A 21,211-nucleotide genomic window follows, 5' to 3' on the forward strand; every position below is an offset into this window, starting at 1 on the left:
GGAAAAAAATACCTTATCAAAAAATTGAAATTTGAACATATATAACAGCTACTACTAAATAAAACTTGTCAAAAAAAAATGAGTTCAAAAAAATATAACTTCGACCAAGAAATAATGAGAGCATAATCAGCTTCAAATTTCGACCACGGTAAATTTCTTCACATAAAATAAAATGATTTCTTTGGAGTTGGAATTATATACTTCTTTGTATTTATTAATGGAATTTCTGTTTCTTCTTCATTTGTTCTAGAATAATTGATTAAAATCTAATTACAAACGTAAGCAAGTGGACTCACCTAGATAATAGCAACATTATTATGACTTCTTATAGAAACTATTTGCTCTTTTAAAAAATTGTGTCAAAGTGATATAAAATTGATTAATCTTTTCATGAGGGTAAAGTAGACAATTTGATATAGAAATTGGACATTTTTACAAGGATTATCAAAATAGGATACTTTTCGACTCACATCCCTAAAATTAAACATTCTTGAAAATGCCTCATTATTAAACAAGGTAATTCTTGATATTATTTCAATAAAGTCACCTGTCAAATGTCAATCTCTTCCTACACTACCATATTACGATGTATGGCTTTTTATTTGCGTAGACCATAAAAATCATTTGTATTAATCCCAGTGTAAAAAATAATAATAATAATAATAAATCACAGAAGGTTCACAGGGATGTGGCCCTATGTGAATATTTTATTGCAAAAAATAAATCATTCACCCCACTGATATGTGTTATCTATAAGACTTCTGTAAAATTTTCCCCTGTACATGTAGATTGGTTCAAATCATGGTTCTTGTTGGCCCAACATGGGATGCAATAACTCCTTGGCTGAATAAATAAATTAAAATTAAATACGAAAAAGAGCTTCACTTTTCTCCAAATTCTACGTAGTTTGGTATTGGAAGGAAACGTATTGTTGAAGAGTTAATGAAAGTTGTGGATCCATAATATGTGATTTTGTAAATGACAACCACTGAATCACGTTTATGAGAATCTACATTTAACACTCTTCCTGTCTTCAATTACAATAGATAGAACAATCAAACAATTAAATCAAGGTATATTAGATCCTTTCACTCGACATTGGGGGTTCACATACCAGAAAGTTCTGCTATTCTCAAAACAATATTTCAAGAAATTCTTAAACGGAACTAAAAGTATCCAGAACGAACTGATCAACAATTACCATTGTTACCTGCTTTATGATACAGAGTGATTTACCATTTCTCCGATGAGGATTTCAGCCGGTTCAAGGCATCCTCTTAGTGTATCATGCCCAAGCTGTGCTCTTTCATTATCTCCAAACCCAAAAACTCGTCCCTGGTTTGTTACCACAACAGTATGGTACAATCCTGTGCTAATTTGGGAAATGTGGTAGGGTCTCAAGCTATCAAGGACTCGAGGTTTCACTACTTTATCAGATACTCCCCTGTCTGGAAATCCAAGGCTTCCAAAACCCATCCACCCAAATCCATAAACTGATCCATTGTCTACCAAAACAAAAGTTTTCCTCTTACTAGCACAAACCTGAAAAGGATAAGAAATCATGTTGATGCGTTGTTTCACTAAAACTGAAACAGAATAGCATTCCAATAAAATAGACAGCAACTTTAAATTTAAAGTGTAAATTTTTTTACACACTCCAACAAGCTATTTTTTGAACTCTTTATTTTTGACTTTTTCCAAAATACATGTATTTTTTCATCATTTTTAATTATATGTATTTTTACATGTCAATAGCTAATAAATTCAAAGATGGTTCGAATAATTCAATGGAACGTCAAAATCTGCAACTTATTAAATGCAACCATTATAATGTACAAATAAAGAGTGGCTTTGGCTCTCCAAATATTTTAGAAGTCAAAATAGAATATCTGTTGGAGTCTACTTCGGGGGCTGTATATCAATATCAGTAATACTGATTTGGATAAAAGAATGCTCCCTGCCAAATAGTAAAAGAAGAGGAGCTGGCAAGATTGTGCATGTTATTTTAGCATATGCACATTCATGCATGTGCTCGCTGCCGTTCTTCCATTAGCATAATGATATATTGAGATATTTCCACAGCATACGAGCATGGCTGTGAAAAAACAATGGATAAGAAATAGGAAAAGGTGAACAAGGAACTAATTCCTCAGAACTGCTCTTATTTGAAATAACAGAAAGTTTCAAAAGTATTGCGGGTAGTAGCAAGTAATCCATTAGTACCATGTGTCAAACAAATCCATGGTACTATTTAGGGTAGCAATAGCTATAACTAATGAACATATTATTGAAACAGCAAAATGTGTGAAGCGCCAGGGTAAGACAAACCTCTCCTGATTGAGTGACAAAGGCAGCGTGATTGTGGGAGGCCGAGACTTGGATCACTGGTGTTGAACATGGAAAGCTGATCCGTGAAAATGCTACACATTGTGTTGTTTCTGGACCATGACCAAGAACACCACATAAACTGGAACCACAACAGTATACATCTGAATCGCTGATCAGCAACGTATGGTATCTTCCACTCTTAATCTGCATCTGGAGAAAATATCTTTGAATTAATGAAATACATTCAAAAACTTCGTCCTTCATACAGCAAAAAAGTTCTAGAGAAGGTCTAAACAACATGTTCCCCTTCACTTCTATTTGAAATGCAGATTTGAGGAAAGAAAGAAAATTAAAGTGAATTGGAAAGGCTCATCTACTAGCATCTAAGAAGACTGCCAAGTTCAAACTTTTCTTACAGTTTAGAATACTTTATGAAAGGCAAATTTTGTGAAAATAAATAATAGGTCCTTCAATTTCACCACCCTTACTCTTTTTTCTTTTTTTCTTTTTTCCTGCATACAATATATCATTTCGTTTCGTCCATTTTAGCTTCCTATTTTCAAAATTCCACCAAAATTTCTCATTTAAGGACAGCCTCGAGTAGGGGGATAATTCTACAAAGATAAAGGAAAAAAAAGCAAGAAATAATACATTGCCTGCATAGGTTTGAACCATGTCACACGACTGTTCCACGGACTGCAAGAACCTCAACACACGCTTCCAATTCCCATTACAGCGATCAAAAAGCTCGTTCTTAGAGTTGATTTGCAGGGAAGAGTAAATGGGGTGTGACTCGCAAAGCCTAAACGCTGCAAAATCGACTAAAGATCGGAACTTTAGGGGAAATAACCCGTGATTTGCCCCAAAACTCCTTGAAGTCAGCTCTAAACACACCAAATCCAATGCGCTCAATCGACCAGAGGACAAGATTTCGAATATTAAGTGCAGTGGCAAGTCATCCATTAAACATGACCTAAACCGATCCCCCATTTTCCTAATATACACTCAAATTGAGTAAACGGTGCTATTCTTCGAAGAAAAATAAGAGCAATTGAGGCTGGTCAGGAGAATTTCAGCAATAACTGGTCAAATTTTTAGGCGAAATCGGAAACAATTGAGGCAATTAATGAAGAAAATATCGAATTGATAAAACTTGGATGAAATTGAGTACAAATACAGGGGTTTCGATGAGAATTTCAACGACAATTTATAGGTTGAATTGAAACAAAACATCAGAAAGAAGAAATCGAACCCAATTAGACACTAAACAAAACAAAGTCAAGATTCCAGATAGCGAAGTTACAGAAGAAACAATTATCCGATAACCCACAAATCAAACTTCACAACATAAAGACAGAACCCGAAATTGCGTAAATTTGAAGAGGGTAGCCCGAATCCAACGCTAATGTCTAGAAGAAAGGGACAGAAAACAGAAAAATGTGGGACTTGGAAGACCAGAAAATGAGAAGTGATTCAATCAAGTAGGTCATGAAAATCATACAAGTAATAGTGAAATCATTGTATATATAGATGAGAAAAAAGGGGGAAAGTGAGCAGTGAAAAAGCCAATTTCGGCGCCCATTAATTCCACTTTTTGGCAACAACAAATAAAATAAGTGAGCCGAAAAATTGGCTTAAGGACAAAACTTTACAACTAGGAAATTTGAAAGAGATTGGGGCAAAAAAAAAAACTACTGAAAAATCCAGATTTCCATTTCCATTTCCATTTCCCACAATATTCTTTATCTCTCTGTTTGGATACAAACGAGGGAATTTATAGAAGAAAGTAATAAATATGAAAAAAGTAAAAGGAATCTTGCTCTTCTTCATACTTATTTTTGGGGTTTCGAGTTTGTTTCTTGTTCCTGGATGGATTGTCGGTGTTCACATGTTTTAGCCACTTGGAAGAATCTTGAGAAGACACGTTGGCAATGGATTTTGTGAAATTCTATGTCAGATGCTGGCGCTGTTTCTTGAACTAACCGCAATCACTGTTCAGTTTAATATTATTAATATATAATTAATTCCCTTTGACTTCTTCTTCCCCTTACATCAAGCAGAATGTGCTGGAAACTAAAGTATATACCTTGCCTAATTAAATTTTCATTATTATTTTTTATTTGTTTGTGGCTGAGGCAGTCAACGAAATTAAGTAATGTAATATTGACGTTCAACTAAATTTATCATTTTAGAATTAATTATTTGAAGAATAAGTACAAATTTATTGAACAATTCGTTCATTTTAATAATAGTCGTAAATAATAATTAATTAATTAACTATACCTAATTACAAAATAATAAAAAAGAGATAAACCCCATTGGACTGAAAAAATAAAAGATATTCACGCGCCACTCCACCAGCTATGACAGCTAAGCTCAGCCATAATTTCCCTCAGATGCTGGGCTGGCCCATTAATGAATAGTCTATAACAGAGGCCCAAAACTAGCCATTGAGCCCACAGTTGACCCACTACAAAAACCTCAAACTAGAATCCTTAAAAGCGGACTAGAAACAAAAACGATTTATTTCTACTCTTTAATTGTGGACAGGGCCGGTTTTGGGTCGAGGTAAGTGATGCCCTTCCCTTAGGCCGAAAAATTTAAGGGCCTCATATTTTATTATTATTTTATTTTTAAAAAAAATACCTAATCTCTAATTTCCTACCCGTCTTCCCTTCCCTTCGTCCCAATCGCAAGAGGCAAGAAACAACCAGAGAAAGTTAAAATCCAAAGATCCGGCTCTAACCTTGACGCTTGGCGATGCCATCTTCTCTCTTCTCACTTCTCTCTCAGCTGTCCACTCCGTCGCTCCACGCAACTGCCTACCTACTACCTGTATAAAATCTAATTTATATGTATTCCTTCTTCTTTTTTCGCATTGAAGAATTTATCAGATGAAGTGGATTGAATAGGGCTGATAATGAACTTTGTCTTTATAATTCAAGCATATGACTTTTTCTTTTTTCATTGGCCAATAAGGCAGGGCGGCTCTGGCTCAACTCAAGTCAAGTAAGACCACTGTCCTAGGCTTCAAACTTCGAGGGGTTTCTAAAAAGGCCCAAAACAGCCCATCCCTTAAAAAAATAATAATAAATTTGGGCAAATAAAGAGGAAAACAGACCGCCTTCTTCTCCATTCCAAATCCATTCCAATCATCTTCACCAAAAAAATCTTGAGTCCTTTTTATCAAGAACTGAAGAATCGTGTACATGATAAACTTTAAGAGAAGTAGAGAACAATAGTAACTCGGAAATCCCTAAAACTAAAAACTACAGTCTACCAGAAAGCTGCAAAAGTTCCGACGAAATCCGATTACCCAACGACAGGTTCGGTCTCTTCGTCTTCTTCTTATGCTTATGTTGGCCTGTCCATGTTTCCATTCCTGTATGGTTTCTCACTTCTCTGTTTTTCCATTGATTTCTCAGTCAGAAACTTCATTTTTCGGTCGACAACAAATGCTTCAATTGGTTTATTAAGCAACGGACCTTCGACCGGTTGCCGGAAACGCCAGATGTTGAGGAATCGATCTGGCTGTTGAGCTAATTCAGTTCTAGCAATATCATATGTATGCATCCTGTCTTAATTTATGTCTGCCGAATCTTATGTGCTGGGATTTATCATTTATAATTGAGGGTGAGCCGGTTGGGCCATTTTGATGGGAAGGGATAGATGTGGGAAGAGAATAATTTGCCATCTCAAGTTGGTGAAAAATTCTGCCTAACCAACCATGAAAAATGGTATATTTACAATGTGAAGGAGTATGAAGTTCAGAAACAATATTCTGTCACGTGCAACTTGAAGTTCGTTTGAGAATTTATTTTCTTGAGAACGTGTACGTGATTAACTATGATTTCTATTGAAAAAATATGTTGGAAAATTTTGATTTTAGTAGTTTGATTACTAATTTTACGTCTCAAAATGTGAGAAGGTTTAATCTTATGCTTGCCGAATCTTTCGGGTTTTGAGAGAAGTTTTATTTTGCTATTTTTTTGTTTTGAATTGTATAAAGTTTTCTTTGGGCCCCATAATAATTAAATGCCTAGGCCTCTAAATTCTCAGGGTCGGCCCTGGCAGCAACTTTAGGAAAACATTCGTGTATATTTAAGAAATCAAAAACCTCTATTTTTTGTACAGAATATGTTTGATTACTTTTTATTTCAATGTGATTTCTCTTACGAAGTTTGTAACTAAGAATGCCATCAATTTATACCTTTTACCGATCACAATATTTAAGAAGATAAATCTGCAGGTGAACAAGTTGCTGAGAATTGTTGAGTGTTGACCTGATGATCCTTTTGAGACCTTTAACCATTGCAATGGTATTCGATAATGCTAAATTTGATTAGAGCAGTCACTCCAGTTACTTTAATAGTGGTGATAATTAAGATGGAGTTTCAATTCTGGGTACTGTGGTCTATCACCGTAGGTACTGGGTAGAAATTAGAATGTCTGCTATGTCCACAATACACTAGACTACCATTTTTTTCCAAATCTTACCAACACCTACCCCCAATTTCAACGAATAACAAAAACAAAAGAAGCATTTTCCTTATGAAATTCGGAATGGCTATGTGAATCTTTTTTTTTTCTTTTTTATAATTCTATTCTATTTATTGCTATATTTATTCGATAATCCCAATAAACTAGATCTACATTAATTCTTATAATTTGATCTATTCGTTCTTTGTATGATATAATATAGTGAGACGACAATCCTAAGAATGATATTTTCTTTAAGTCTATGAAGGGCGTGACTCAATTATATAAGTTGTCTTTTCCTTGATTTATTTTTAAGCATTGCGACTAGGTGGTTGAATTAAATTCCTAGAATTTGTGCATTGTAACAAGCTCTATAATGTGTAGGAATCTTAGTTGTGAGTTCACTCCTCTCATTTTATACTAATAGGTAATTTTCATGGAACAATAAACTGTTTGAAAATCCGGTGAACAAGAGTTTGAATGGGAGCAAAGGCCAAAGAGAGAGGTCTCCAATAGAGCATTATTTAGGAATTTGAACCAATGAAAACACTGAAAAGCTACTCACCTAGTCACCTATTTTGCATGCATAATACAATTTTATTTTTTTATTTTTTTGGAGGGGGCCTACTCTATGAAGTTTACCTCGGGCCACCAAAATCACAGAACTGGCACTGATTGTGGATCAATGGAAGGCAATAAAGAATCAAAAGAAGAAGAAGAAGAAGAGTATGTTTTGATTGATCTGGATGGCGTTGCTGACATTCACATTCCTCCGAATGCACCTTACGTTCTCTCTGTACGATTTTTGATATGTTATATATTTATATGGAATTTCTTTTCTTTGATTACACGAAGCTGTTACTGGAATTCTGTTTATTTTTTTCAGAAATCAAAGGGGTGTATAAATTTGTCCTAATCACCTGTATATGCTAGGAGATTTATTAACTTTGACGGAAAGGAGTTGCGACTTTGAACTGGAATGAATGTAAGCTTTTTCAGTGCAATTTCAATTCCAAGGCTCTACAAACACTGGAACCGGATTCAGTCAAACTCTTAATATCTTAGTTTTTGATTTTTGTAATTTGTTTTTCGATTTCTTATTGTTATCTATAGAACTCTTCATTGAAACAATTTATTTCTGATTTTTAGAGATTAAAATTAAATTGAAGATGGCTTAGCATTCTTAAGTATGTACTCAATGTTTATAGAATCAAAATAAATGCTCATCAATTTTAAAGTGCTTGAAGTAAATTTTGTTTGGTATTTATTTTTTTATTTTCTGTTATTTGATCATTCAACATGTAATGCAGGGTCTGGACACACTCAACCCAATTCTGATTATCGATGACAAAATTAAGCTGGTATATTTGAGACCCTGAAAACTTCACTTGGTGTTAGAGAGTTGATATATTTCCCCCTTTCCTACAGTAATATTTCCTATTATCTCTTCCCTTTATTACAGATAGGAGAATATGAAGAAACAATTGGTACTTGCCTTGTTTTCAATGAAACTGGTGAGCGACTACTTCTGATTTGGCAACGTTTATTTTTGAAGGAGATTATAGTGGATTTGTGTTTTTTTAACCACTTAAAATAGTCTAATTATGAATGGTAAACCCATTAATTTTAGCTTTGTTTACAGAGTTCCCTTGTGCACTCATCATATATTGCCATTTAATAAGGAAAATAACATTCATGCTACTAATGTAAAAATCTATTCAAAATGGAGCTTGCAACTCCATATTCATGCTACGTAGATGTTAACCTCCAATTTCTGGAATCCATGGAGCCTCGAGTTTGTTGTACCGAGTTTTAATTCCTTTCAGAAACTTTTAACAGTCATTTGACCCTATGGAACGAATCCAACGTGTAATTCATTTACTTGAACATTTTTTGGCAGATGCTGCTCCTGTTGTTCATGAAGAGACTGGGTCATCTGAGGCCAACCTTTTTGCAGGAAAATTCATTGCAGACCCAAAATCCCCTGGCAAGCAAGTCAATCCAATTGCTCGTCTTCATAAGGTTCTCAAGTTCAGACAATTTTCAGAAGCTGTTATTGAAGATGCAACAGACAATCAGGCAAATAAGCCGTCTTGAAGCACTAACTACAGTTTTAACAGTATGATCATCGATCTTATCAAAAACTCCTCAAAAGACAATCAAGGCTCAAGCAAGGAATATGACAATTAAAGGAAGTTGTTAATAGAAGAACAATGGGAGGGTTAGATGTTGAGAATTTTCTCTTGATGACCATATTTATCACCACATTTCCATGTAAAAATTGCTAACAACATTGAGGAACAGGGCCGGTAAAACTGATCGAAGTAGTGCAGATTTGAATGTGAACCATTTACTGGTGAAATTTATGATGTGTTATCTTTGGAATTTTGAACTTCGGTTACTGATGATGGCTTGTGGCTAGTTCGCTGAATAGCAAGTTCTTGTGTTTAGTATTTATTTCATTCACTTCATTGTTAGATCTGGTTGAGTTTTACTTGAATGTTTTTAAAATTGAACGAATCTGAGTTTTTAAGTAGACTTGTTCAAGAGCCAACACTCATTTTTGAGAGGGAAGCTAAATTATCAACTCAACTTCAAAAATTTTAGTATCACAATAATATGATCTGCTATTTTTTACGGTCTAGTAATATAGACAGCAGGCATAATGTAGAGATCAATGTTTTAAACAGTTCGCTTGGACCTTGTTGATTAACAACACTACACATTATTTAGAACACTAGTTGAAATTGTACAGTCATATGATGAAATTTTCTCTGGAGATATATTTTCAGCTCATTGAGTAGTATGGATGAGCGAACCCTCTTGTACCCACGACCTGATTAAATTAATCCACTTTGTTTAACGGCACTATGAACTGACCTACATTTTTGACACGTGGCATATTTGGTACATAGGATTGAAGCGTATTCTATATCTTAAACTATTTTATCGTGGATTATTGTTTAATGTACATGCAATAAGTGTTGAGATATTTGCTAACTTGAAAAATGCTACTCTGATTTACGTGATAACAAGCATGATATGGAAAAAACAGTTGTTTATGGCACCAGTATCTTAAGATTTAAGCCCATGCTAAAACTTATTTTCAATTACACACTTCCGATAATATGCTTTTGCATGTGAATTCATAATTTTTCCGTACTTTTTTAACCACGCATCCTCTAAAAACTCATTTTTCAATATTCTAAAAAAACTACTCAAACCGGCAATTATCTTGGGGTACAGGGCATGTGAAAGTCCTAAAAGGCGTTAATTTGCTGAACCAACTCGTTCAACCATGGAAAAAAGCACGTTCGTGCACTAACATTGGCGATGATTTACACAAGTTTTCACGAACTTTTTGATTCAGCCCACACGAAGTAACATCCAAATAGCAATCTAAAAGCTAGTTGTAATAACAGAGATTGTTCAATGATAATATAAGTATCTGGAAGTATTATATCAACTCAAGCCCGCCACAACCAATTGGAAAATTGAAATAAATCAAAGCAAACCATTTCTGTTCTTTCTCAGTTCATCAACCCAGAAATAATGCACACAAAGCCTGCTAATGCATCTTCGTGAAGAGAGACACAAAACCATTATTGCTTAACGATTTTGTCCTTCAAATATTTCAGGATAGCTTTTGTTCCTCCTTCCAATATAGCCCTTCGGATACTGAAAAAGCCAGAGACATTATTTTTTATAAGTGCATTTCAATTGTTCCGCATCCTCCTACGATCAACTCGCATAAACAATGGTGTTTCAACAGAAATTAACAGAATAGCATTTCATCTTCTGTAGCTTGCCAGGCAAGAATTTTCAATTAGATTCATCAAATTATTCTAAAACATTTTTTTTAACTAAAGTAGTCTCTTAAGATAATTTAGATTTTCATGTCGTCTCCTGTTCATATCTGAGTTATTACTTAGTTGAAAGTAATGTAGGCAACTAAGATCGGGAATTTGATTGAGCGAGTGTAAAATTAGAAGGCAGGCGCTTCTCAGTATGGTTTGGTAGAATAAAACCTTGATCGTTCTAAGCAGTTAGCATTACCACAAAATGACTAGAAGGATTTTTTAAGTGTGAAACACGGGAGATTTCCAGCACACATGGAGGATAATCATATACTTGTATCCCACCTTGCTGTACCTTGTTTACACATTAAAATTGGAAATTGTTAATTCACCAAAGATTTTGATGCCTCTACTAGATATGGTTAATTCGAATGGGGGTGTGCAGGGTATAGACACGACACAACTAGGTTTGGTTGACTTACTAGACCTATTCTTAATATTTGAGCTAAAAATCATTTATCTAATCACAAACTTCAAACAAGAGTAAATCTAAAAGATGAATTGTACCTTCTCAATGGGTTCCCATCAAGTTTTAGTACTTGCAGGTTGGCTTCAAGCAAACCCTGAAGAACCAGATATTCAAAAAAGCAATTAGCAAAACAGAAGTACGGGAAACAAAGTTCCTCTCTTAATATACATGGTAAATGTGAGAAAGCATCTATTGCTAATGACTAAACAATTTTCAATTGATTAGCAAATTCTTCTCCTCTTCCCCTTTCCCTTTATTTCCCTTTTTCAGTACAACAAGGCAAAGCAAAAATGAAGGAACCAAGTGCCTTTGTTGTGCATCAATTATAAGAATTTATCCATTCATTGCAATCAAGAAAATATTAAAAGATTGAATCAATTTCCCAGTTCAAGCAGAAAAGGAAGAGTAAAAATTATTTATCATTTCCATATTGGGAATAGAATTAGCACACTTTCAGATGAAATCAAAAACTCGGGCAATTGACAGAAAACCCAATCAAAGAACTGGTAAGACCAAAGGGTTGCCAGTTCTGGTGGAACTGAAGACATGTTGTTATCTGATAGATCAAGCTCCGTAAGAGAAGTCAAATTTTTAACAATCTGCAGGCAAATGCTATAATATATAAATATAACTTTTAATAGGACGGATAAGAGTACAAATGCAAGGATTGAAACAATTAAACCCAAAATCACATAAAGTAGGTGAGTGAAAGGGAAGAGCTTGAGAGCGTATAACAAATACAATTGGCAGAGAAAGTGCAATATTAATGGTGATATAAAAGGATTCAGATTGTTTTCCACAGTCCAAATGGTAAGCTCCATGCGTTCCATAGACTCAGATGGGTTCAAGCCTCGGACTAATCGATATATTTTTTTTCACGTATTCTTCCATTTCTTAACTCAGAATACTTCAACACCCCCATGCACATTTAAAGGGAAAATAATACTATAATAGGGCATCTTAAGAAGCAAAGTAGCCATTGAGATAAATCCTAGCCTCATCCTCATGTGTCCATTGCTGACTTCCCCTATTTCCCAACAAGTATTCTTTTCTTTTCCTTTAGTTAGATAATTGAAATTTTTCTTCTTTTATCATCCATTACCCCGTCAATGGGTGGCCTATTAATAAAATTAAAAGAATGGGAAGTTGAGACGAACACGCCTTATACAAGTATTATAGAAAGTTTTAGGGGCGGGACGGGGCGGCCCTCAATTTTATTTTATTTTTTTATTATAGAAAGTTAATATGCCCAACGTTGAGGTGGCTCGGTGGGTGTAATGAAGTGGCACAAAACTGGAAATAGAAAGTTGGGGTTCAACTTATTAATATTATTATTATTATTATTATTTTTAATAGAAAGTTAATATGCCCAACGCTGGGGTGGCTCGGTGGGTGTAATGAAGTGGCACAAAACTGGAAATAGAAAGTCTTGAGTCAAATCTTCTACAGGAGGTGTCAGTAAAATCTAATTCGAATTTAAGTCACCCTTTAAAAAAAGGTTGAACCCCAACCTTAAGGGTCCCCCACCGCCCCTGTCCTGGAGTATCGTGAGGGAGGTAAATCGCAGGTTATGTTTCCAAGGATACAGGGTGGAAGGTTGCTTATACACTTGCACTTACCCAAGAGTCAAATCCATATTTTAGGATTCGAACTCTTAACACAACAGTCTCAAATAAAATTGGATTTCTCCACCCTCCCTTTTTACCATTTGGAGATGTGACCTGAAGACTTAAGTCACCCTTTATACTTGAGAGAGAGAGAGAGAGAAATGTTACTGATTGAAGAGAATTTTGGCCCAAATCTAGAACCTTTAGATGTGGTAAAACTGATATTTGCATCCTCCTGACCAATCAAATAGGAAATGAATGACGAGCAATATAATAAGGTCAGCGAATATGCAAATTTGAAAATTTTATTTGTCAAAACAAAACACTAGAAAACATGTTTGATTTAAAATTTTGGGAACTTATTTTTATAACATTTTATTCTATGAAATTTGATTATTTAGCAAAAATAAATCAGTTTTATGTTGATCTATTATTAAGTAATATATACATTTTAAAATTAATGAGTCATACAATTTTTTCGCTATAAATGTAAAAAAAACAAATAATAAATTGAGTATGATATGAAATGAAAATATGTTTATATGTATTGATTTTAGTGTTTTAGTGTAATTATCACATAACGTCCTTACACTTCATTATTATTCTAAAAAGTTCTAACCTTTCTTTTCTTTTTTCTTTTTTTTTTTTTTGAATTTCCATACTTATTTTCACCTTTCATTGCACAAAAGATCATGTTCATCCGTTTTTCCAATAAAAAATCTGAAATAACGAATATAACATTTTATTTAGATAAAATAAAAATAAAAATAAATAAATAATTCAACCATAGTCCCTTTTAAAAAAAAAAGTGCAAACAAATCCCAAATAAATTAGTAAATGGATGGTTAACATATAATACCTCTACCTTTCATTATTATTGTGAAAACCGTCAATACCTTTTATTTTTTAGTATTTTCACCTTAATTAAATATTTGATTGCTCAAATCATCCTTTCTATTCATTTTCATCCAATTTCTCAATAAATAACTATGAAATAACTAATATACTCTCTTATTTAAATAAAAAAAAAGAAAAATAAATAACTAATTGTAACTATAGTCTCAATTTTTTTTAAAAAAATGCAAACGAATTCCATATAAATTATTAAAAGATTTAAAAAAAAAATTTTAAAAGTACAAACGGGTCTCAAATAAATTATTAAAAATTAGAGATTAAAAAAATTTAAAAAGTACAAAGTAGTCCCAAATAAATTATTAAAAATTAGAAATTAAAAAATCATTTTCTTTATTTTTTTTATTTAAATAGAATGGTATATTTGTCATTTCATGACTTTTATTGATAAATTTTATGAAAATGAATAGAAATGATAGTTTGCACAATTAAAGGTGAAAATACCAAAAAATAGATCTTTTTCACAATAATAGTGAAAGTTCCTAATAACCCTTTTAATAATTTATTTGGAACTCGTTTGCATGCTATGATTGTAATTAGTTCTTTCTTTTTCTTTTTATTATATTTAAATAGAAAAGTATATTCGTGATTTCATAGCTTATGATTGGGAAAATAGATGAAATGACATTTTGTGCAATTAAATGTGAAAATAAGGTTGAAATTACCAAAAAATAAAAAGGTCAATACGTTTTTCATGATAATAGTGAAAAAAGTAAGGACGCTATGTGTTAATTATCCAATATCTAAAATAATAATCTACAGTTTAAAGTATTTAATATAAATTTTATCTTTTCATAAAATTTTTATAATTCAATTTTTTTAGATTTTTTATTTTTCATTTTTTTATTTTTTTGTGAAAGATTATTTTCTTAGAATTTTAGATTTTATTTTTCAATCATTTTATTTGTTAAGAGTTATTTTTTGAAACAATCACTCAACTTTATTATATGTTTCCACTTGCTCACTGATTTTTAAAAAGCTACTTATTGCTTACTCAGTTTTGCTGTAAGTTACTACATACTCATCAAAATTTATGAGACTGCTAAATGCTCACCTAAATTTAAATAAAATTACTCATTGCTCACTAAACATTGCAATAGATAATACTCATGAAAATAATGTAGGTGATTGATAGATAACTTTGTTTAAATTTGGGCGAACAATTAGTAACATTTTAAATTTTAGTGAGCAAAACAATAACTTATAACAAAGTTCAATGAGCAAAGAATAATCTTTTAAATTTCGATGAGCAGATAGTAATCTATAACAAAGTTCAGTAACTATTGCTTAAATTAACTCTATAAATTTAGCCCTTGTACAGGAGCAATTTTGGGAAATAAATTTTTTAAATTTATTTTTAATTAATATATGTTCTCAAACAAATCATTTTCACATTTTTTTTCATAACATTTTAATTACTTTTTAACAACACATTCTAAAAAAAGAAGCCATTTTTCGAAAACAGACTTTATGTTCGTAAATTAGAAAAATTCACAAAGAAAGGTGAATAAATAAAGAGATTGTTTAAAACTAGGGCCTTCCATTAATTTTTGAGGACTAAAGTATTATTAGTAGAAAGTAGCTCTTAATTTACATAATTTAAAAAGTGAGACTATTTTTCATTTCTTTATGAGCATATTGATATCTACTATATATTCACCTTGAGTAGAGCTAAATTGATAACACGTCCTATCACAACTATTTCTCATCTCTGGTGAAAATAAAAGGAAAGACCCTTATGACTATGTGACACTTAGGGTCACCCAATTATCCAACATCTTGAAAGTGTCTTCATGTAATAATATCTGAAGCCAAGGATAGGTCTCTGAACCATCAACGATGCCCTAGGGCAGTATCCAAGACCATGGACCTATTTTGATATGAACTTCTCGTGATATGCAACCCTCCAACAGGGAAGCCGTATACACAATCAGTCGACATGGCCAATAGAAGATCTTGGACGTCATATCTTTATCAGCAAATTATAATCGGTCAAAGCTTTTTATTGAGGCTTTAAAAAGGAACAAGCATCTCTCCATGACATCATCTTGGAAAAAGGCATTACAACATACATAGCCTCCGTTTGGTTCCCATTATTTACCCATTAAAACGAAAAATATGATCGTTATTCATCACATCAAGCCATCATATTTGACTTTCTATCTTTTGTGTGGGACTCATAACGACTATATTTTTCATTCTCAATTTTACATTAATGTGTATCAAACGAGGTCATAATCTTATTGATTATGATCCACCAATCCATGACAACCCTGGGAATCTCAATCATCCCTAATTTATTATATGAAGCACTGTTGAAAATTAAAATCAAAATTTTAGTAAATTTTGTTAAATGGAGTTAAAATGTGCGTTGATAATTTCTGGAACCTATAAAATATGTAATTAAAATTAATTATTGATTTTGACTTTTACAAAATAGGAGCTAAGCCTTATTTTATGTTTGAATTTCTGAGAAATCTCCAACGAACGACTGTAAATAGCATTATTCTATCATTATAGTAGAACAAAGCTAATAAAACATCCACGATAATATAGGAAATCAAAATAGCGCTTGCATTTAACAGTTGATTTGGTTAGGAAATTAAAAACATTAAGCCCTCGTTTGGCCCCCATTCTCCTTCACATTCTTTCTCTCTCTCTTATTTTCAACCACACAATCTTCCATAAAATAATATTACATAAAAATAAAAAAACTTTCGTTCTTTTTAAACCACACATTTTTCAAAAAAAAAAAAAAACATTATTCTAACCATTAAAATTTGGAAAGAATGAGGGCTAAACGGGGGCTAAATATGGAAAAAGAGTGCTGTTTTTACATTTAGACAAGTCTGCATTCAGATTTATTCACCACCATCAGCACTCGATCCTGCATTCATCATCGATTCAGCCATCATTTTTTCTCTATTCTGTGTTTGTCTTTCTACTGCCACCAAATAAAACCCTAAAGAAGCAAATGATAAAGGGAGAGAATGAAGGCAGAAGCTATAACAAATTATGCCAAATCTTATCCTCAATAATCTAATGGGCATCCTAGATGTGTGTGTGTGAGAGAATTTTTTTTTTTTTTTTTTTTTTTTTTGCGGGGGTTGGGGAACCACAAAAAACAAGAAATTCTACATCATCCAACTAGAATCCTTTCCGACTCTTTACAAGCAAGGGTTTCTCATCAATCCTACAAGGGAAATCCCGGGGCACTGTTATTATTCCAAAAATATTGCACGTAAAAATAATACCAAAGCTCTAATTTACTGAAATGTCTTCCTCAATCATGTAGAAGTAAATACATGGTTTTCTGGATTTCTAAAAGGTTATAGCGATGAACGATTTAACATGAATTCACCACATGAATAGTTCAATCTATTGGTAGACAACAAAATCATGGAACATAAACAAAGACACGACAATTGACATTCTTTTAGAAAGGAACAACAATTATCAGTCACTACTCGAATGTAAATTCAGTTAGAAACCACAACAATCATGACCTTCAGTAAACATGCTAGTGTCAAGCAAATTATTATTGGGTTGCATACCAATTGCACTTCCAATAGCAGTGAACCAAAGTATCCTCGAGGACCATTTATCACCAATTACTCCTCTGCTTCCCAGTCCCATATTTCACTGCCAAAACAAGAATCTCATTATTTCAGTGAAAAACGGTAAGCACTGTTTTGCCAGATTGACCATCAGTCCCATGTGGCAGGGGAGGGTTAGCTTTGTATAACTAAGAAAGCACCACTGGAAAATTATAACTTATCTACGAAAGGGAGGTTTGAGTTGTTGTCAGGATATTCAAAAACAAAATCAATCCTAAGATTTTTTACTTTGAGCTCCATTTGAATCCAGATCAAGAATAGGGAAAAGGAAAAAACAAAAAACCATGCCTTTTCTTTTTCGACCTACCCAAATAAAAGTTGAACCTGCAAACTTTAAAACACATTGGACTTAAAGACTGACGTGCATATTGTCAGCGAATAACACATGCAGAAGAAATCTCCCCATCTATCTCATTAGTGGGACATATTTTAGGTCAAAAATTTCAGTAGATAAGAACACAATTAAGGCTTTCCTCTATGAGATTCAAGATCAAACAAAGTGTTGGAATATAAAATCCACATCAGCAGAATATTCCAGCTTAACAGGATATTCACTTCCAGCTCAACCAAGTCCATGTCCGGCAGATTACTTCTTATTCCAGAATTTCCAGATTCTAGAGAATTCCTAGTCAGCTAGTTATTTTCTCTATAAATACTAGAGGTTGTACACATTTTAATTCATTGGATTGTAGTCTCCAATCCCTCCTTCCATGGAGGTTTCTTCCTCCTATATGGAGTGTCTTTCCTCCTTTGTGGAGTGTCTTTCTCTTCCTCTTATTATGGAGTGTTATCATCCTCCTATTTTGGAGTTGTTTGTTTCTCCTATCATGGAGTGTAATTCCTCCTTTAATGGAGTGTTTTGTTCTTCTCCTTATGGAGTTTAATACATTGTTTTTCATTCAATAAATCTAATATGGTATCAGAGCATAGGCTTCCTGCTGCTGTATTAATTTTGCTGTATTTCTTTCATTTCGGCAAAATTCTGGAAAGTTTCATTTTCAGTAGCCAGTAGATTTTCAGTTCCTTTAATCATAAATAAGGTCCGATTGGTTTCAACTACTGCTTGAAGAACGGATCTGGAGTTATCATCAAAATGATTTGTGGTCACGACGGCGGCCGGATCTGAGATATTATTTAGATCCAGCTCGTTCTCGAAGTCTTTGCTGGAGAATAAATTAAATCAGATTCAGATCTGTAAGGATTTGAAGAAAGAGGATTCGGATTCGGTGGAGATTGTACTGTTGAAGCTGGAAGCTTTGACCGGATTTAGATGCAGATACAGTGAGACTCTTTCAAATTTGGTTCTCTTCAGATCTTGAACATCAACGGTTTCCTTTCCCAATCTTTCCAAACTCCTTCCAAAAGTATTGATATTGTTGGAATATCTGCAAATTTGATACGTCAATAGTGGAGACTTTAGAGGATCTTGAAATCCTAACTTCGTCACTCATTTTAGCAGGTTTCATGCTTGTCATTAAAGTTTCTGATCTCATTTGTTGGAATTGTCCCTTTGCTGGTTGGAAACTGGTGAACATTCTGTTGATCCTTCCACATTGACAATCTAGAATATTAATTGGAGCTTCTAATTAGATATGCTGGTTTGAGATGCAAATTCACTGTAGAAAATTGGAAAATCATCTTCAAAACCACTTCATTTTCCACTTCGATCATCTATGAAATCTAATGAAGGGATGTGCAAAGCCACCACAAGCTTCTGAGCCATCAGAAGACGTTTCCATTTCAGAAGCCATTATTCTGTCAAAACTTATTTTCACTCCTTAATCTTCAAGATGGATCTTCAAGTACTTCTTGAGGGGGGGGGGGGGGTGTTGGAATATAAAATCCACATCAGCAGAATATTCCAGCTTAACAGGATATTCACTTCCAGCTCAACCAAGTCCATGTCCGGCAGACTACTTCTTATTCCAGAATTTCCAGATTCTAGAGACTTCCTAGTTAGCTAGTTATTTTCTCTACAAATACTAGAGTTTGTATACATTTTAATTCATTTAATTGTAGTCTCCAATCCCTCCTTCCAAGAAGGTTTCTTCCTCCTATATGGAGTGTCTTTCCTCCTTTGTGGAGTGTCTTTCTCTTCCTCTTATTATGGAGTGTTATCATCCTCCTATTTTGGAGTTGTTTGTTCCTCCTATCATGGAGTATAATTCCTCCTTTAATGGAATGTTTTGCTCTTCTCCTTATGGAGTTTAATACATTGTTTTTCATTCAAAAAATCTAATACGAAGCCTTGTGTTGTTTCAATAGCAGAAAATTGGAGATTTATATGGAAATTACAAATGTTTCAATTCATCGTTGCTTATATTTCACGAATTACACTTACAAGTCTGCAATTCCACGCTACAAAAACAGCATATCATTTCATTGATTAGGACAAATGTTAGGGTGCGGGGTTTAAATTTTGCAAATACATAATAAGCACAAAGATCAGAAGATCTCACTCTTCCTCGACTGGACAAGTACACAGTGATCTTCATCGCACCCTGGGCAGAATTAATCTTAATCTATAAACAAAAGGGCATCGTTGCAGCAGTGAATCTTCAAATTTTAAAGATTTAAATCAAAATTTCTAATAACAAATCTTATAGATTTATTGATTGATTTCATACTTAAGCTTAAAGACGCATATATATTTGTGTGCACGTGTAAAAGGCCCAGTAAATAATTAAATAACTCACATTTCTGCAAATATTGCAAATGCTTTGGCAAGTTGGAGCTCCAACGATCCCTCTGTTTGAGAGTAGTCGAAGATTTTAGAGAATATTGGACAGGGTTTTTGGGAAGAAGACGTAGAAAGTTTGTTTTTTAGAAAATTGCATCCATGGTCCTTAATATATGAAATTTATGCAAATAAGTTGTTAACTTATTTTTTTTCTTTTATATTTACATTTCTTAAAGCATCTCTAATGTTGGTATAAAATTAGATGTATATTGATATTTTCAAAAATACTGTTACATCTTCATTTATATCTCGATGAATCTAAATCCAAATTTTGTTTCGATGAAAAGATTTAAAATTCACTTTTTGCCTTTTGTATATGGGTAAAAAAAATAAAAATAAAAAAGATGTATTTTTTTCTTTTTCATTTTGAGCCCTAAAATGCAATTTACATTTGCGTCTCTCTATTGTAGATCTAAATATTTATTTTACACCGCCACAATTTGAGATGCTCTTATCTTTCAGTTTTGTTGTGACTTGGTTCTTGGACTATGAAAACAAAATGAGTTTCCCTGAATTTTTCACCAGGGTTTTGCATCTAAATAATGTCTGGTGCGAAAATTGAGTCTAAAATGTGGTGGGAGCTGCAAACATACTTTATTGATGCATAGATTAGAACTACGATCTCACAAAATTTTGAAGTTCTTGAACTATGTGCTTTGAAGGGGTTGACCGGTTGTGTCATCGTTCTTCACCTGCAAAATACTTATTGATTTAAAGATAAAAAAACTATGTAACAATTTAGGTTCTTGATAGTGTGTGCTTTCCCAGTCTTAAAAACTTCAACTCATCTCTATTGATTATGAACATGATGAGTCTATGACAAAATTAATTTTTTCTTGCATTGTGCTTCGCAAATTGTTTATAGGGATGGCAAAAATCTCCGTCCCGCCCTGAATGGGGGAAAAACCCACCTCGTTAGGTTGACGGGACGTGATGCGACGGGGAGGGGCATAACTCCCCACCCCTTGAAGACAAAAAAATAAAATAAAAAATAAACGGGGTAAGTCGCCGCCTCGTACCTTGCCCCACCTCGACTGAGGTGGGGAGGGGTTTAGGTGGGACGTGGCGGGACATCGATGCTCCACCCCATTGCCATCACTAATTGTTTATAAGATCTGTGCATAATTATATGATTCTTGTAATATATCTTCACTCAAAACAGAAAAGCCTCGTCCTAATATTTGGACCTAATCTTAGCCCCC

The 21,211-nt window shown here is 33.4% G+C and overlaps 3 protein-coding genes across 9 annotated transcripts; 1 reads left to right on the plus strand and 2 right to left on the minus strand.

Moving 5' to 3' along the window:
* Positions 1 to 1,912: 1,912 nt before the first annotated feature.
* On the minus strand, positions 1,913 to 4,147 carry LOC111385583. The gene is made up of 3 exons (XM_023009991.1): positions 2,980 to 4,147; positions 2,329 to 2,538; positions 1,913 to 2,095 (listed from the first exon to the last, which is right to left on the minus strand). Exons 1-3 carry the CDS (start codon positions 3,316 to 3,318, stop codon positions 2,021 to 2,023), a joined length of 624 nt encoding a protein of 207 aa, XP_022865759.1. The 5' UTR covers positions 3,319 to 4,147; the 3' UTR covers positions 1,913 to 2,020.
* Positions 4,148 to 5,437: 1,290 nt separating this feature from the next.
* On the plus strand, positions 5,438 to 9,240 carry LOC111385582. 2 transcript variants are annotated; one of them, XM_023009990.1, is made up of 6 exons: positions 5,438 to 5,654; positions 5,754 to 5,893; positions 7,427 to 7,603; positions 8,118 to 8,168; positions 8,270 to 8,321; positions 8,708 to 9,240. In XM_023009990.1, exons 3-6 carry the CDS (start codon positions 7,439 to 7,441, stop codon positions 8,902 to 8,904), a joined length of 465 nt encoding a protein of 154 aa, XP_022865758.1. In that variant the 5' UTR covers positions 5,438 to 5,654; positions 5,754 to 5,893; positions 7,427 to 7,438; the 3' UTR covers positions 8,905 to 9,240. The 2 variants fall into 2 exon arrangements, with proteins under 2 accessions (XP_022865758.1, XP_022865757.1); XM_023009989.1 differs by having other exon boundaries at positions 5,754 to 7,603.
* Positions 9,241 to 10,106: 866 nt separating this feature from the next.
* On the minus strand, positions 10,107 to 20,074 carry LOC111385584. Of its 6 annotated transcripts, none has more exons than XR_002701079.1 (4): positions 19,966 to 20,040; positions 17,207 to 17,294; positions 11,172 to 11,227; positions 10,107 to 10,485 (listed from the first exon to the last, which is right to left on the minus strand). XR_002701079.1 is itself a non-coding variant. In XM_023009993.1 (4 exons), the coding sequence occupies exons 3-4, from the start codon at positions 17,286 to 17,288 to the stop codon at positions 16,514 to 16,516; spliced, it is 183 nt and encodes a 60-aa protein (XP_022865761.1). In that variant the 5' UTR covers positions 17,289 to 17,294; positions 19,729 to 19,791; positions 19,966 to 20,040; the 3' UTR covers positions 16,398 to 16,513. The 6 variants fall into 6 exon arrangements, 2 of the variants coding, with proteins under 2 accessions (XP_022865761.1, XP_022865760.1); XR_002701080.1 differs by lacking the exon at positions 19,966 to 20,040 and adding an exon at positions 19,729 to 19,740; XM_023009993.1 differs by lacking the exons at positions 10,107 to 10,485; positions 11,172 to 11,227 and adding exons at positions 16,398 to 16,614; positions 19,729 to 19,791.
* Between the last annotated feature and the right edge of the window lie 1,137 nt (positions 20,075 to 21,211).

Source organism: Olea europaea, unplaced genomic scaffold, assembly GCF_002742605.1.
Source record: "Olea europaea var. sylvestris unplaced genomic scaffold, O_europaea_v1 scaffold3214, whole genome shotgun sequence".
Classification (NCBI taxonomy): domain Eukaryota; kingdom Viridiplantae; phylum Streptophyta; class Magnoliopsida; order Lamiales; family Oleaceae; genus Olea; species Olea europaea.

Coding starts and splice junctions, on each gene's coding strand:
- LOC111385583 (XM_023009991.1), bottom strand. CDS start 3,318: ATGGGGGATCGGTTTAGGTCATGTTTAATGGATGACTTGCCACTGCAC. Junction 2,539..2,979: donor TTCAAACCTATGCAGGCAAT/GTATTATTTCTT, acceptor TATTTTCTCCAG/ATGCAGATTAAGAGTGGAAG. Junction 2,096..2,328: donor TTGTCACTCAATCAGGAGAG/GTTTGTCTTACC, acceptor GTTTTTTCACAG/CCATGCTCGTATGCTGTGGA.
- LOC111385584 (XM_023009992.1), bottom strand. CDS start 17,288: ATGGGACTGGGAAGCAGAGGAGTAATTGGTGATAAATGGTCCTCGAGG. Junction 16,615..17,206: donor TGCTATTGGAAGTGCAATTG/GTATGCAACCCA, acceptor TTGCTTCTTTAG/GGTTTTATTTGGTGGCAGTA.
- LOC111385582 (XM_023009989.1), top strand. CDS start 7,439: ATGAAGTTTACCTCGGGCCACCAAAATCACAGAACTGGCACTGATTGT. Junction 8,169..8,269: donor TCGATGACAAAATTAAGCTG/GTATATTTGAGA, acceptor CCTTTATTACAG/ATAGGAGAATATGAAGAAAC. Junction 8,322..8,707: donor CCTTGTTTTCAATGAAACTG/GTGAGCGACTAC, acceptor ATTTTTTGGCAG/ATGCTGCTCCTGTTGTTCAT.